Consider the following 14,876-nt stretch of genomic DNA (forward strand, 5'->3'; position numbering starts at 1 on the left):
TTGTTATTCTTTGTATTTTGTTTTCTTTCCAAACTAATGTGCCATGTTTATGGAAATGCATACTAAATGGCAAAACAATAAAGAAAAAGTAATGATAACTATAAAACAAGTCAGATAGTAGCTGCTGCCAGTGTTCTGTTTCTTAACCTGGGTGGTGATTTCATGAGTCTTCACTTTGTAACCTTTTTTTTTTCCACTTTGTAATCATTTAACTTAATTTTTGTTTTGTGCTCTTTTTTGGTATATGGTATATTTTACCAGAAAGGGGGAGTGTGGCTAAAAAAAAAAAAGGAGAAAATATTCACCTTAGTCAATTACCAGGATACCTGTCCTCAAATGTCAGGTCTGACAGCAATTAGCTATGTAGCAGGGTCAAGTCACCTCATCTTTGTTGACTTTTACCTATAAAAGGACAGAATGGTACTAGGTGATTAACAGTACCTTAAAAAAAATTGGCTACATATAAGTACCAACATTTTATGATGAAATTTCAAAACTATCAGTAAGACAAGAAGAGATTAGGTTTTTAGAGTGGAAATAATACCATTAAACTCTCTGTAGCCCTCGGCAATTTGACATACTTTCACATTTGTGGGGCATAATTGCATATCTGTACTAGATGTATTCATTTCAGATAAATTTTGTCAATTCCTATATCATAGAAGATCTACTAGACTCTCTGCTCAGAAAGATCTGGAACAGAAAGAAAAACATCATGCAAAAATGAAAGCCAAGAGATGTGCTACTCCTGTAATCATCAGTGAAATTCCACCCTCCAAAAAAATGAAAGTGTAAGTAGCCACAGCTTCTCTCAGTTGGCATAGGTTTTACTCCTGCTTGCTCCCATGGTTCATAGCAATGGTGCTTATTCTTATTTTTTATCAGTTAGGGATGTATTTTGCTCTAAGTAATAGCCTATTCAGCTAGAGTAGTTTAAGGACTAGTGATTTATTTGCTTCAGAGATGTTGCTGTTGGCTTTGGTTTAGTGACTGAACAATGCCAGACAACATCTCTGCGTTAGCTTTTTTTCATACTTGTTACTCAAGATGGCAGCTCTGTTTCTCAGCTTCTGCCTTGTGCTTGTTGCGGCATTGTCATAAGATAGCTGCTATGTTTCTAAGTATAACATCCACGTTCAAGAGAAGAAGGAGGGTATGGCAAAGGAAGAAGGGCAGCACCTATATCACAGAAGTGAAAAATTTCCAGAAACCCTGCTTATACTTCAGTTATCTTACTGGATCACTTGGATTCTTCCTCATTGCAAGAGAGGCTGTTGAAACAAATATAGTGCTTTTGCCTTTGAATATTGCTACTCCAAACAAAATTGGAGTTCTGTTAATAAGAAAGAAAGTAGAGTAGGTATTGGGAAGGCAATTAGCTATTTGCCATTTGTGCATTTGATAATGAGCCATTGGAATCCCTCCCCACGCTCCTGAACCATCATCAGACAATTCTCACCTTGACTTCTATTGGTGTTCTCAAAGTTTACCCATTGTATCCATTGGTACATATGATCAATGGTGCTATTGGAAGAATCTTGCGGTTGAGACATGCTTGTTGTCCTAAAGAATGAGAAAATTTAAGCCGTTTGTGGTAGTTTTGGGGCATGCTTTAGTGAATTGAGAGGTTTTTTTTGTCCTTTTAAAACTAAAGTTCTAACAATAAAAAGAAGCCAGAAGAAGAGGAAGAAGGCAGTGCTCACCAAGATACATCAGAAAAACACGAGTCTTCCCCAGAGAAAACCAAGGGCAGACATACTGTGTCTTGTATACAACCTGTGAGGTATGCTTCTTTCCTGAATTTAAACTTTAAGAGTCAATAGAGTAAAATTGTAAGTAGGTATATCTGCGGTCTGGAGCACATTGAACTTGGGAAACTCATAAAGCTATAACTATGGTGAGGTGAATTGTTTTATATCTTGGGGATGCTCATCTTAAAAGTTGAAAAAAATATACTTTAAAAGCAAATTAATCTGGGAAACAAACTGAACGTTATGGAAAGGGTAGTGGGTGGGGGGATGGGGTAACTGAGTGATGGGGATTAAGGAGGGCATGTGATGTGATGAGCACTGGATGTTTATATGTAACAGTGAATCACTGGACATTACATCAAAAACTAACGATGCACTATATATTGACTAATTGAATTAAATTTTTAAAAAGAATATTTTTTTAAAAAGCAAATTAAAAGAAATATAAAAGGAAAAATTAAAGGTTCTTACTACCTGAATTGAACAGTTCTAATTTTGCCAAGCTCCCTTCTGGTCTTTACTCAAGCAAAAAATATATTTTCACAATCAGTGTACAGGAGCACCTGAGTGGCTCAGTGGGTTAAGCCTCTGCCTTCAGCTCAGGTCATGGTCTCAGGGTCTTGGGATCAAGCCCTGGCCTCAGGCTCTCTGCCCAGCAGGGAGCCTGCTTCCCCCTCTCTGCCTGCTTCTCTGCCTACTTGTGATCTCTCTCTCTGTCAAATAAATAAATAAAATCTTTAAAAAAAAAATTAGTGTACATACAACTTTGGATTCTATTTTCCTTGCTTGCCATGAGACTATTTCATTTTTTTTCCTGTACTACCATAAATTCTTCACATTTATCTTTTTTTAATAGTTAATAGTCTATCAAATTATATTTAACTATCTCCTGTTGAAAATGCAGTTACCAGTTTTTCACATTATAAATAATCAGCAAACATCTTTAGTGGCAGGGACTTTTCTTTGAGTAGTCTCTTTAGGCTAAAGAAAGAGAAATTCCTTGATTATAGGGTATGACTAGTATTATGGCTATTGATATTAATTACCAATTTGGTTTCTTTTTTTAAAATTTTTTTTATTTTAAAGATTTTATTTATTTATTTGACAGAGAGAGATCACAAGTAGATGGAGAGAGAGGCAGGCAGAGAGAGAGAGAGAGAGAGAGAGAGAAGCAGGCTCCCTGCTGAGCAGAGAGCCCAATATGGAACTCGATCCCAGGACCCTGAGATCGCGACCCGAGCGGAAGGCAGCGGCTTAACCCGCTGAGCCACCCAGGCGCCCTGGTTTCTTTTTTTAATTTTAACTTTATTTTTTAATACATATATATATATTAGAGGGAGGAGGGTTTGAGGAAGCGGGGGAGATAGAGAATCTTAAGCAGACTCCCTGCCCCGTCACAGAGCCTGTTGCGAGCTTGATCTCACAACACTGATATGAACTGAGCCAAAGTCCAGAATCAGACATCCAACTGACTGAGCCACCCAGGTGGCCCACAAATTTTATTTCGAAACAGATATGTATGAATTTATAGTGCCATCAGCTCTGGATGAATATTTTTGTTTCCTTGTACTCTCATCCACATCGAATTTGTTTTTTTACATTTAAAATTGTTTCAAATTTAATTGATATAATGTTGATGGCATGAACTTATTTTAATTTTTATTTGATTACTGACAGGATTGTATTACTGTTATTATAAACATATTTTCTCTTATGTGATATGTAAATGTATTTTGCATATTTCCTCTTGGGTAAATTGTCTGTTTCCTTTTCTGTTTATCTATAAGTGGTCTTAGTGATACTTTCATTGCTAAGAATGGCTACTCTAAATTGAATTTCTACTATGTGTTAGGTACTTCAGAAATATCCGATTTAATAGTCACAAATATTCTATGAGGATAAATAATTATATTCTTCATTTTACAGTAGAGGTAACTGAGGCTCAGAGGGATTAAATAATTTTCTAAAGATCACATGGGCAGAAAATGAAATGACAGGGTAGGGATTTGAGCTCTGGTTGGTTTTTCTCCTAAGTCTGTCCTCTCTTAATCACAGTGTGTATTTTATGTAGACTTTTGTCATATTTCTTGCAAATACTTCCCAATTCTACTGGTATTTTATTTTTTTAAATTTTTAAATTTTTTATTTTTCTACTGGTATTTTAATCTTGCCTTTTCATGTGGCCTAAAAGCTAATCACTGTATAGTCAAATTTATGAGTCCTTTGTATTATCTTCTATAGTCTATTTTAGCTGTTGTTTTGAGAAATTTTCAATATTTTGATATAAATTGTGAATCAGGTTTTCTTTCATAGTGTTGCATAATTAAGTCAATATCAATTTATGAGAATACTTTTTGGTTTGCTGATTATCTTATCACAGGTTAAAAATCAAATCTATGTAATACCTTTATATGATTTTGAATCATGAGCCTCTTCCTTCTCTCTTCTTATTTCTATTGCTGATTTGCCCTTAGGCAGAAGATTCTAAAAAGTACTGAGGAGCAAGAGTTGGAGAAGAGAATGAAAATGCAACAGGAGGTGGTGGAGATGCGGAAAAAGAATGAAGAATTCAAGAAACTTGCTCTTGCCGGAATAGGTCAGCTTGGCTCTTGCTCAGTCTGATTTATGAGGGGTGCTTCTCATTATCTTCGTAGGGTTTTTGAAGTTTCTAAAGGCAAAAAGGTGTCCTTGGTTAGTAGTCAGTAGAAAAAGATAATGTTTATTAGAAAGCTGGTTTCCTTTATATCCCCATGACCATTCCCTAGAATGTTCTATATACATTGGACCAGGGCCCTGGCTGGCTCAGTCAATAGGGCATGTGATTCTTGGTCTTGGGGTCATAAGTTCAACCCCCAAGTTGGGCAAAGCGTTTACTTAAAAAAAAAAAAAAGTATTACATACACGGGGCCTTTCTTAGGGTGCACTCTTCTTCTCTGCCTCTAATTAATTACAGGACTCACAGCCATCGTTTGAGGCCTTTTTCCATGAGACCTTCCCTCATTTCTTTTTTTTTTTTTTAAAGATTTTATTTATTTATTTGAGAGAGAGACAGTGAGAGAGAACATGAGCGAGGAGAAGGTCAGAGGGAGAAGCAGACTCCCCATGGAGCTGGGAGCCCGATGTGGGACTCGATCCCTGGACTCCAGGTTCATGACCTGAGCCGAAGGCAGTCGTCCAACCAACTGAGCCACCCAGGCGCCCCAAGACCTTCCCTCATTTCTTTAAGTAAAATTAATTCCTCCCTCCTTTTTCTTCCTAATTCTTTTTCTTTGTATTAGAAAAAGAAGGGATTAGGACTGTGACAGAAGATAAAGCCATTGGGCAGGCCAGTTTTTTGTTGTTGTGTTCCCATTTTAATCCTAGACAGAGGAAAAGAAAGCTGAGTGAATCCAATTGTAGCTACAGAGGGAAAGCAGGACTGAGGGATCCAAGGGGTCAGAGCTCTGCTTTGCTTTTAAATAGAGTTATTATTGGTGGAGGTCAAAGCTATAAAGCCCTGCTTACGGGGTTGAAAAAGCACCCCTGGAGTTTATAGGGTTTCCCTCTTAGATAGGTTTAGTTAAGTATGCTTTTCTAGTCAATCTATAGCTTTTCCTGTCAAAAGAATTCCAGTTACTGTGCATCTCCAGAGCTATGACCACACCTGGGGGTTGGGATTCTTTTCCCCTTGTGCCACCTTTTTGCAATCTGCATCCGACCCAAGGTCCTCAAATCAAGAGTACTCCGTGAATGAGGCACATACAGTAGTGTCTCTGAGGACTGTTTCAAGGTTTGGGTGATGTGTAGAGAGCGAACAAAGTTAGATCCATGGTGATAGAAATACCAAAAGGACTAGATAAAGGAGATTTACTGATACTCTCTGTTCTTAGTGTTACCTGTGTGTTTTACTCTGCTTTTCACTCAGGGCAACCTGTGAAGAAATCAGTGAGCCAAGTAACCAAATCAGTTGACTTCCACTTCCGCACAGATGAGCGAATCAAACAACATCCTAAGAATCAGGAGGAATATAAGGAAGTGAATTTTACATCCGAACTACGAAAACATCCTCCTTCTCCTGTAAGTTGATGGGCTCAGTGGATATTCTTATACTAACTTAGCAAGGATTTCAGGTGTAGTAGTTGGGTCACTACTTCTAATAATATAATTGAGAGAAGCATGTTTTTGAGTTAAGATAGATCTAAATCCTCACTTTGCCCTGTTTGCTATGTATGATCTTAGAGAAATCGCTCTGTTTTTCTGAAGCATCTTAGGAAGTTGCTGTGAAAATTGAATTGAGAATGTACATAAAGCACATAAAATAATTATGTGTGGCAAATTATAGTCCCAGCTTGTTGCAGTTTGTGCTTTATAAAATTCTTGGGGGAAAAAAACCACAAAACTTAAATCTACAGAGTTGTGTAGAATATATGACAGGGCTTATGGGGAAAAATGGTGTTGGGGCAGATCACTCATACCTAACAGAAGCAGTAAGAATCCTAAGTGAAAAAAAGTAATAAGAATTTCTACATCCATTTGCGGTGGGCATTATTGCTTGTTGAAATCAGTCCTTTGCAGTCTCAGACTCTGGGATTATGCTTCTTCCTTTGAGATATCAATCCTTAAAGAGTTTTATTTCCAATCAGAGATCAGTTTTATGAAAATCAGTCACCCAAGGACTAGGCTTCTTCATCTCTTAGTTTTGGGGAAGATATCTGCAGAGATTCTGATTCAGGCAGCTCTCTAGCCTGATAAAGACCCAGAACCCAAATCAGCTTTTTCTTAACGAAATTGGGGATGAGGACAATACTTTTGCAGCTTTTTTTTTTTCCTTCTAATTCTTAGAAGACTTGTTCTTGCTGGCTTTAAAACATTGACATGCTTGGGAAAAATCACTTTATTTACTATTGCAGAACAGATCATTTGTTAAGCGCTACATCCTTTCTCCCTTTTTTAAAAGATGGGAATGGACTAGTTTTAACTCTTGCTCAAGAACTGACAAATTTAAGAATAATAATCTTGGCTTCACCACAGGCCTTTTTTCTTTTGATCCTCTGAGCTAAATATGCGGCTTGTGGGAGATCTGAGCTTTTCTATAACACTTCATTGGGAGAATAACTTCTTTCTTTACAGGCCAGAGTAACAAAGGGATGCACCATTATTAAGCCTTTCAACCTGTCCCAAGGAAAGAAAAGAACATTTGACGAAACAGCTTCTACGTACGTGCCCCTTGCACAGCAGGTCGAAGCCTTTCATAAACGAACCCCTAACAGATATCACTTGAGGAGCAGGAAGGATGATAGTAAGTTTTATACCAATGTTATAGCCTCCCCTAGAATTCCCTTTGCTTATACAAATTTGCCTTTTGTTGAAATTCTAGCTTTCAAACTACAGTATGGCATGTGCCTATATGCCGCCAACACATGTACCATTGAGCATCTCTGCACTCTTGCGCCCTACCCTGGCTATCTGTTACTTATACCCATCAACCACCTTGATCCTCCTGATCAGTAATTGGCCAGGGATTATACCTTCGCCATGTGTCAGTGTCACAGGACAGCCAGTGACCTATAGAAAATGAAAGTATCCCATTCATTCAGGATTGCGTGGTTACCACTACAAACCAGGCACTGTTGGGTGTAGGGGGTATAGCAGTGAATAAAATGGACTTGGTGACACAGTGAGAGAGATAAATAGATCATTACATTACACATGTATATTATGTTATCTATTCATCTATTGATGGACACTTGGGCTGCTTCCATAATTTGGCTATTGTAAATAATGCTACAGTAAACATAGGGTACACATATCTTTTTGAATTAGTGTTTTTGTATTCTTTGGGTAAATACCCAGTAGTGGAATTACTGGATCATGTGGTAGTTCTATTTTTAATTTTCTGAGGAAGCTCCTTACTATTTTCCGCAGTGGCTGCACTAGTTTGCACTCCCACCAACAATGTGGGAGTGTTCCTTTTTCTTCACATCCTTGCCAGCACATGTTTCTTTTGTGTTGTTTTTCGTTTTGTTTTGTTTTTTTTAAGATTTATTTATCAGAGAGAGAGAGGTAGATAGAGAGAACATGAGTAGACGTAGGGGCAGAGGGAGAGGGAGATGAGCAGACTCCCCACTGAGCAGGGAGCCTGATGTGGGGCTCAATCCCAGAACCCTGGCATCATGATCTGAGCCAAAAGCAGATGCTGAACCAACTGAGCCACCCAGGTGCCCCATCTTATGTTGTTGATTCTAGCAATTCTGATAGGTTTGAGGTAATCTCATTGTGGTTTTGATTTGCATTTTCCTGATGATGAGTAATGTTGAACATCTTTTCATGTATCTGTTGGCCATTTTTATGTCTTCTTTGGAGAAATGTCTGTTCATGACTTCTGCCCATTTCTAAATTAGATTATTTGGGGTTTTCTGGTGTTGAGTTGTATAAGTTCTTTATATATTTTGGATACTAACCTTTTGTTGGATATGTTGTTTGCAAATATCTTATCCCTCTCCTAGGTCGTCTTTTAGTTTTGTTGTTTCCTTTACTGTCCAAAATCTTTTTACTGTGATGTAGTCCCAGTAGTTTATTTTTGCTCTTATTTCCTTGACGCAGGTGACATATCTAGAAAAATGTTGCTGCGGCCAATGTCAGAGAAATTACTGCCTATGCTCTCTTCTAGGATATTTATGATTTCAGATCTGACATTTAGGTCCTTAATCAATTTTATTTTTGTGTTTGGTGTATTTTCTGCAATTTTTATTTAAAGCTTTATATAGTTAGAAATAATGGCTGTATATATACTTGAAGACTGGCTTATTTCTAAAATAAATAGATTTGGTTTGTATCTCCTGCCATTAGGTGATCAGATCTAAAGTAGAGGATTCATTCTACATAATTATGAAAATTGACAAGTTTGCCCTGGTCATGTGAATCAGTGTTTTCTATGAATGATAGTGACGGTCTTAAGATTGATGCTTTGACATAGTTTTTTTTTTTTTTTTTACTTTCTCTATTTGACTTTCTGTGAGAGGTGTTCTTGGTTTTTTGATATAGTTGCTTTAAAGGAATTGACAAAATTGGGAGTTAATACTTGATCTTTAGAAAGGCTTTATTTTAAAGCTGGAATAAGCAAAAATCTTATGTGTTGATAAGAACCAAAGTATTGGCATTATCAATAGAAAACTGGTACATGTGTAGGCAGTGATGAGTCCATCAGACACAAGTGGATTTTAAGTTCAGAAAATGATAGAGTTTACCCAAAGACGGCCTTCATCATACCCCTCAGTAAAAAGTGACAGGCAAGAAGGTGCTGCATGCTTGTCAGGTTGACTGACATGAGCTGAGCTGAGTGTGGAGGGCCACCGCTCTGATCTGGCATTACGCGCTGCCTAACTGAGTCAGCACCTACAGAAAACACAGTCTCATAGAGCTAGATGAATGTCTATGATCTTGCTTTACAGTTCTGTTACCCTCCAAATCTGCTGCAGTCAAGATATCCAGAGACCCACAGACTCCTGTGCTGCAAACCAAACAGCGCACAAGGCCTGTGACCTGCAAAAGTGCAGCGGATCAGGAGGCAGAGGAACTCGAGAAACTGCAACAGTAAGTCCCATCGGCAGTATTTGAGGAAGAGTTCTAAGTATCTGCTTTCTTTTCGGTTCTATAATGGGGATAGTTGCTGTTTTTCTTGCCATTGGATTTTTTTTTTTTTTTAATGGCATTTGAGTTACAGGCTCTCTACAGTCTGTGCTCCTGCCTCAATAATTAAAAAATTAGAAGCGGGAATATAGAGATATCCTGGAGTATAAGCTGGTTAAAAAAACAAATGCAGAGGTTGGGGTGGGAGAACTTACTCAGGATTCCAATTAAGGAGTGTCCTCTGAGCTTCATTTAAGCAAATCTCACCCTTTATGGCTACCCAAGGTCTCATTAGAGCTATTGTTGGTGGAGAAAACTAGAACATAATGTGGTTAGCACTGGAGTTTGTCTCCTGTCTTCTGCTTTCATTCCTTTTTGTACTTTGAGGAGGGGCAGCTTCCTCTGGGTAGAGAAACCCCAATCTTTTTTTTTTTTTAAGATTTTTTTTTTTAAGATTTTATTTATTTATTTGACAGAGAGAGAGATCACAAGTAGGCAGAGAGGCCACAAGTAGGCAGAGAGGCAGGCAGAGAGAGAGAGGGGGAAGCAGGCTCCCTGCTGAGCAGAGAGCCTGATATGGAGCTTGATCCCAGGACCCTGAGATCATGACCTGAGCTGAAGGCAGAGGCTTTAACCCATTGAGCCACCAGGCGCCCCAAGATTTTATTTTTTTATTTGACAGAGAGAGTGCACAAGTAGGCAGAGGCAGGCAGAGAGAAAGAAGGAAGCAGACTCCCTGCCAAGCAGAGAGCCGGATTCAGGGCTTGATCCCAGGACTGCTTGATCCTAAGACTCTGGGATCATGACCTGAACCAAAGGCAGAGGCTTTAACCCACTGAGCCACCTAGGCGCCCTGAGAAACCCCAATCTTTAAAGCAGAGGGAATGTTAGGACTGGTTCCTTTATTCTTTGCTCTGGAGGTAGAGACAATGGCTATGGAGAGAGTCGAATTTTGCTGTGCTTGAATAATCATCATAATTACTATTTTTTTGTTTTGGCCTACTTTGTTGTTTGTGTAGCTTTTATTAACAGTGTGTGTGTGTGTGTGTGTGTGTGTGTGTGTGTGTGTGTGTGTCATTTAAACTCTCATCTTACAGATACAAATTCAAAGCACGGGAACTTGATCCCAGAATTCTTGAAGGTGGGCCCATCTTGCCCAAGAAACCTCCTGTGAAGCCACCCACTCAGCCTGTTGGCTTTGATTTGGAAATTGAGAAAAGAATCCAGGAACGGGAGTCAAAGAAGAAATTGGAAGATGAACACTTTGAATTTCATTCCAGACCTTGCCCTACTAAAATTTTGGAAGATGTTGTGGTAAGAATGCTTGGGGTTCTGCACGCTGGCAGAAACGTCCTGCTCGGGACCAGATTATCTATCTACACGTTCACAAATGTTTGAGTAGATGCTATGATCAGGGCATTGTATTAGGAGCTATAGGTGATAGAGACAGATCAGAAGTGGATTTTACTCTCAGGAAACTTAAAGTCAAGTAAGGGAGACAACATATGTATAAATAATATAAAATTAGAAGTGTTCTAAGAGAGGTGACAGTTAAAAGTACTGTAGGAATTCAAGGGAGATCATGATTTCTTCCAAACAGAAGGTTCAGGGAATGCTTTGTGGAGGAGGGAACATATGACATAAGCCACTTAGGCGTCCCTCTTTTTTTTTTTAAGATTTTATTTATTCAGCAGCACCTGGGTGACCCAGTCGATTAAGCGGCTGCCTTTGGCTCAGGTCATGATCCCAGGGTCCTGGAATTGAGCCCCGCATGGGCATCCCTGCTCGTTGGGGAGCCTGCTTCTGCCTCCCCACCCCCCCACTCCTCTTCTTGTGCTCTCTCTCTCTCTCTCAAATAAATAAAATCTTTAAGAAAAAAAATATTTTATTTATTCATTTGAAAGAAAGAGCAGAGTGCAAGAGCAGGGGTGGGAGGGAAGAGAAGGGGGAGGGAGAAGCAAACTCCCTGCTGAGCAGGGAGCCCAGTGCAGGGCTCAGTCCCAGGAGGCTGGGATCATGATCTGAGCTAAAGGCAGATGATTAACTGACGGAGCCACCTAGGTGCCCCTGACTATGTATGAAAAAGAACTCATTTTTAAAGTAATTTAAAGGGAACATTAAATCACTATGTAAATGGAAAACCAGTATTTTTTGCCATGAATAACAATAATAATAGCTAATAGATAAAGCTTATTACGTGCCAAGGTTTAGTTTAGTTTTTGTTTTTTTTAAAGATTTTATTTATTTATTTGACAGAGAGAGAGAAATCACAAGTAGGCAGAGAGGCAGGCGGGGGGGGGGGGGGGGGAAGCTGGCTCCCTGCTGAGCAGAGAGCCTGATGCGGGGCTTGATCCCAGGACCCTGAGCTCATGACCTGAGCTGAAGGCAGAGGATTTAACCCACTGAGCCATGCAGGCGCCCCCCAAGTTTTAGTCTTAAGTTCTTCAATTTGTATAATAACTTAATTAATTTTCATAATAACCCTATGAGGTAAACACTATAGGTCTTATTATTAATCTATTTTACAGTTAGGAAATACAGAGATTAAATAACTTGCCCAAGATCGTAAACTAACCAATGGCAGATGTGGGATAAATACTAGGTAGTATGGTTTCAGGATCTGTGCTCTTATATTAAAATAGAAGGTACCTTTTTAAATGGAAATGTCTTAGGAAATATGTGAGCATTAAAAAAGTAGGGTGCATCCCACCTAACATCCTCTTCCATATTATCTGTCTTAATTTTTAGAAATGCTGATTTAGGAAATCAGGCTGGCAGTTTGTTTTCCTTTGGACATGCTAGGGTGAAGTGGTACATGTGGAGGGGTGCCTAGAGTTCAGTAAGAGTTCAGTGAGATCTTAGAGGACCCTTGTACCAGGTTATGCCTTGTTGAGAGTTCTGGATAAGCAGATCAGCAACGCACTAGGCAAGTAAGTAAGATGCAACCGAATTGATGTGGTGTGTTCCAGGGAAGTGTTTGCCAAATCCCGCTGGTTCTCAGAATCCTCTGGGGATCTTATTACATAAACAGATTCCTGGGCCCCACCCCTGGAGTTTTGATTTGTTATGTGCAGCATAGATTAGAGAGAGCCCCAGTGAGAACTTCGTGTCTGACACACAGTAAGCAGTCATGTTGTTAATAGTAATAACTGTCATTTTATTGCATGCTTACCTCATACCGAGTGTTCTATGTAGATTATCGTACTTATTTCTTGAAACAATTCTTAAGAGATAGGTTTTATTTTTAGCCCTGTTTTTTAGATGAGGAAGAGACATTAGGAGGTATCTAGTATGCAGAGCCAGGATTTGAACTTGTCATCTCCTCGAGCACTATATTCTTCCACAGTGCTGACTTACCATTTTTTATTTTAGCAATCTCAGTTTTTGAGTTTCTGGTGATTTTACTTCAAGTGTTGGTTTCTAGAGAAGCAAAGTGTAGGGGAGACATTAGGTGCATTCTCTCTTACCATCCTCATTTTTTAAAAAAAGGGAGGCTTTGAAAGGGGAATGTGGCTTGCTCATGTTTTTAAAAGTTGGTGGCAGAATTGAGATTAGGTCCCATAACTTCTAGTTCTTGACTCTTCTAGCAGAACAGAGGAGCCTGCTTGTCTGTTTGTCACTGTTTTTTTTTCATCCATGTCCTTCTGGTACTGAAGCTCCTTCCGCATGTCCTTATGGTATTTCTTGTGCTCTTAAACTTGTAGTTGGTAGGTGGCAAGGAGACAACGGGGCTGATGAGAGATGGGCTTGCATAGCAGTGGGCCATGAGGTAGAGATGAAAAAAGGGCTCTTGGGGCAGAGGTGGAGTGATGAAAACTTTGAGCTCTAGGGTGTGAAATGTGAACTTGGTGCCGACATCTAGTGGGGAGCTGGGGCCCCACAGAGGTGGATGTGGTGTCGGTGAGGCCAGTGAGTAATTTTAGCAGCAGTATTTCAGGGATGACTTGGGGAGACCAGCAGGCTTTTTTTTTTTTTTTTCCCCATGCTCCCGAGATAACATTGCTTCACAGTAATTTCCTAACTGCTCTTGTCCCAGGGCATTTGGGGGCCTATCCTGCTGTAGGGAGAAATGCTCACTCCTAACACCCCCCTCCCCCATCCTGGGCTGCTTTCCCTAAATCCGCCATCTGTCCACCACATTACCCACTTCTAACCACCCATCACTTCTTTAGAGCTGTCTTCCTGGAAATTCCCATTAGGAGTCCCCCGACCCCAAACCCAGCCCCCATTATTCTTTAGCTGCGCATTCTGCTAGGTTTCTTCAGAGCACTTTTGAAAATCAGGGAATACCTGATTTGTTACCTTTTCATTATCTCTTTTCCTCCACTAGAATGTGAGCTCCCTGAAAGCAGGGACTGTGTACATCTGTCTCACTCAGTTTTGTATCCCCTGCACCTGATGTCGCTACAGAAGCACTCCACTAGTGGGTAACTGAGTGAGTGATAGTACCAGCTGAAATGCACAGGCCCTGGCTGTGTGAGGTACTGGGAATTCAGAGATGGGGAAATCACAGCACTCATCCTCACAGTTTTCATAGTTTGGTAGAGCAGATTGATATATAGACACATAAGAACAGTACTGTCAATCAACATGGGTTCATCGAACTAATTATTACTTTTGGTAGGTCCTGTGGAGAATGCAAAGGAATGTAAATGGCAACATCCCTGCCCTCAAGTAGCTTACAACTAGGAAAATTTAAAATAGTAAACAAGAAGTCTTCTGTTTTTAAAAACCCAGTATTCAGCCTGGGTACCCCTGTTTTTTAAAAATTTCTGATTTGAGTCCCTAAGTTAGCATTGAAGGCAATAGAGATGGGGTGTAGGTGGGTCACTGCTACAGAGTTGGTATTTATCAATCACCTTTTCCTCTCCTCCAATCAGTGAGGAGTGAGCCTATTCATAGATAGCTCTTTTGTGGCTTATTTGTTAGAGGTTTCTATTGCTATTTTAAAATGTACATCTCTGTCAGGTGAATGCAGAGAAGGGAAGAAAGGAAAAGAGGGATTATTTTGGAACTAAATGAATCCTTAGGTATTTATTTCTATTATTTTATGAAAAGAAATTTATTTATGAAAAGAAATGAGCAGCATGGCTCAGTCAGTTAAGTGTCTTGACTTTGGCATAGATCATGATTTCAGAGTCCTGGGACAGACTCTGCACTGGGCTCCACACTCAGCAGGAAGTCTGCTTCTCCCTCTCTCCTGCTCCTCCCCCACTCACACAGACACACACTCTCTCCCCTGCCCCGCCACAAAATAAATCTTAAATAAACAAACAAACTGGGGTATGGGGGTGGCTCATTTAGTTAAGCATCTGTCTTTGGCTCAGGTCATGACGTCAGGGTCCTAAAATTGAACCCCATATGAGGGGGGGTCCCTGCTCAGCAGGAAGTCTGCTTCTCTCCTTCTGCTGCTCCCCCTGTTTCTGCTCTTTCAGTTACACTCTCTCTCTAATAAATAAATAAAATCCTAAAAAAATAAGGAAACAGCCAAAAACCCAAAGCCTAGAAGGCTCTCTA

The 14,876-nt window shown here is 39.7% G+C and overlaps 1 protein-coding gene across 15 annotated transcripts in view; it reads left to right on the forward strand.

Moving 5' to 3' along the window:
* The window catches only part of TPX2 (TPX2 microtubule nucleation factor), a 61,706-nt gene that overhangs the window by 32,387 nt on the left and 14,443 nt on the right, over positions 1-14,876 (forward strand). For all 15 annotated transcript variants that reach the window (XM_082745831.1, XM_082745830.1, XM_082745817.1 and 12 more), the window contains 7 exons: positions 663-791; positions 1,655-1,783; positions 4,226-4,347; positions 5,656-5,807; positions 6,861-7,029; positions 9,182-9,323; positions 10,457-10,673. In XM_082745831.1, coding sequence (XP_082601957.1) covers positions 663-791; positions 1,655-1,783; positions 4,226-4,347; positions 5,656-5,807; positions 6,861-7,029; positions 9,182-9,323; positions 10,457-10,673 — 1,060 coding nt within the window. The remainder of the gene's footprint in view (positions 1-662; positions 792-1,654; positions 1,784-4,225; positions 4,348-5,655; positions 5,808-6,860; positions 7,030-9,181; positions 9,324-10,456; positions 10,674-14,876) is intronic.

This window comes from Mustela nivalis (assembly GCF_964662115.1).
Source record: "Mustela nivalis genome assembly, chromosome: 8".
NCBI classification, from domain to species: domain Eukaryota; kingdom Metazoa; phylum Chordata; class Mammalia; order Carnivora; family Mustelidae; genus Mustela; species Mustela nivalis.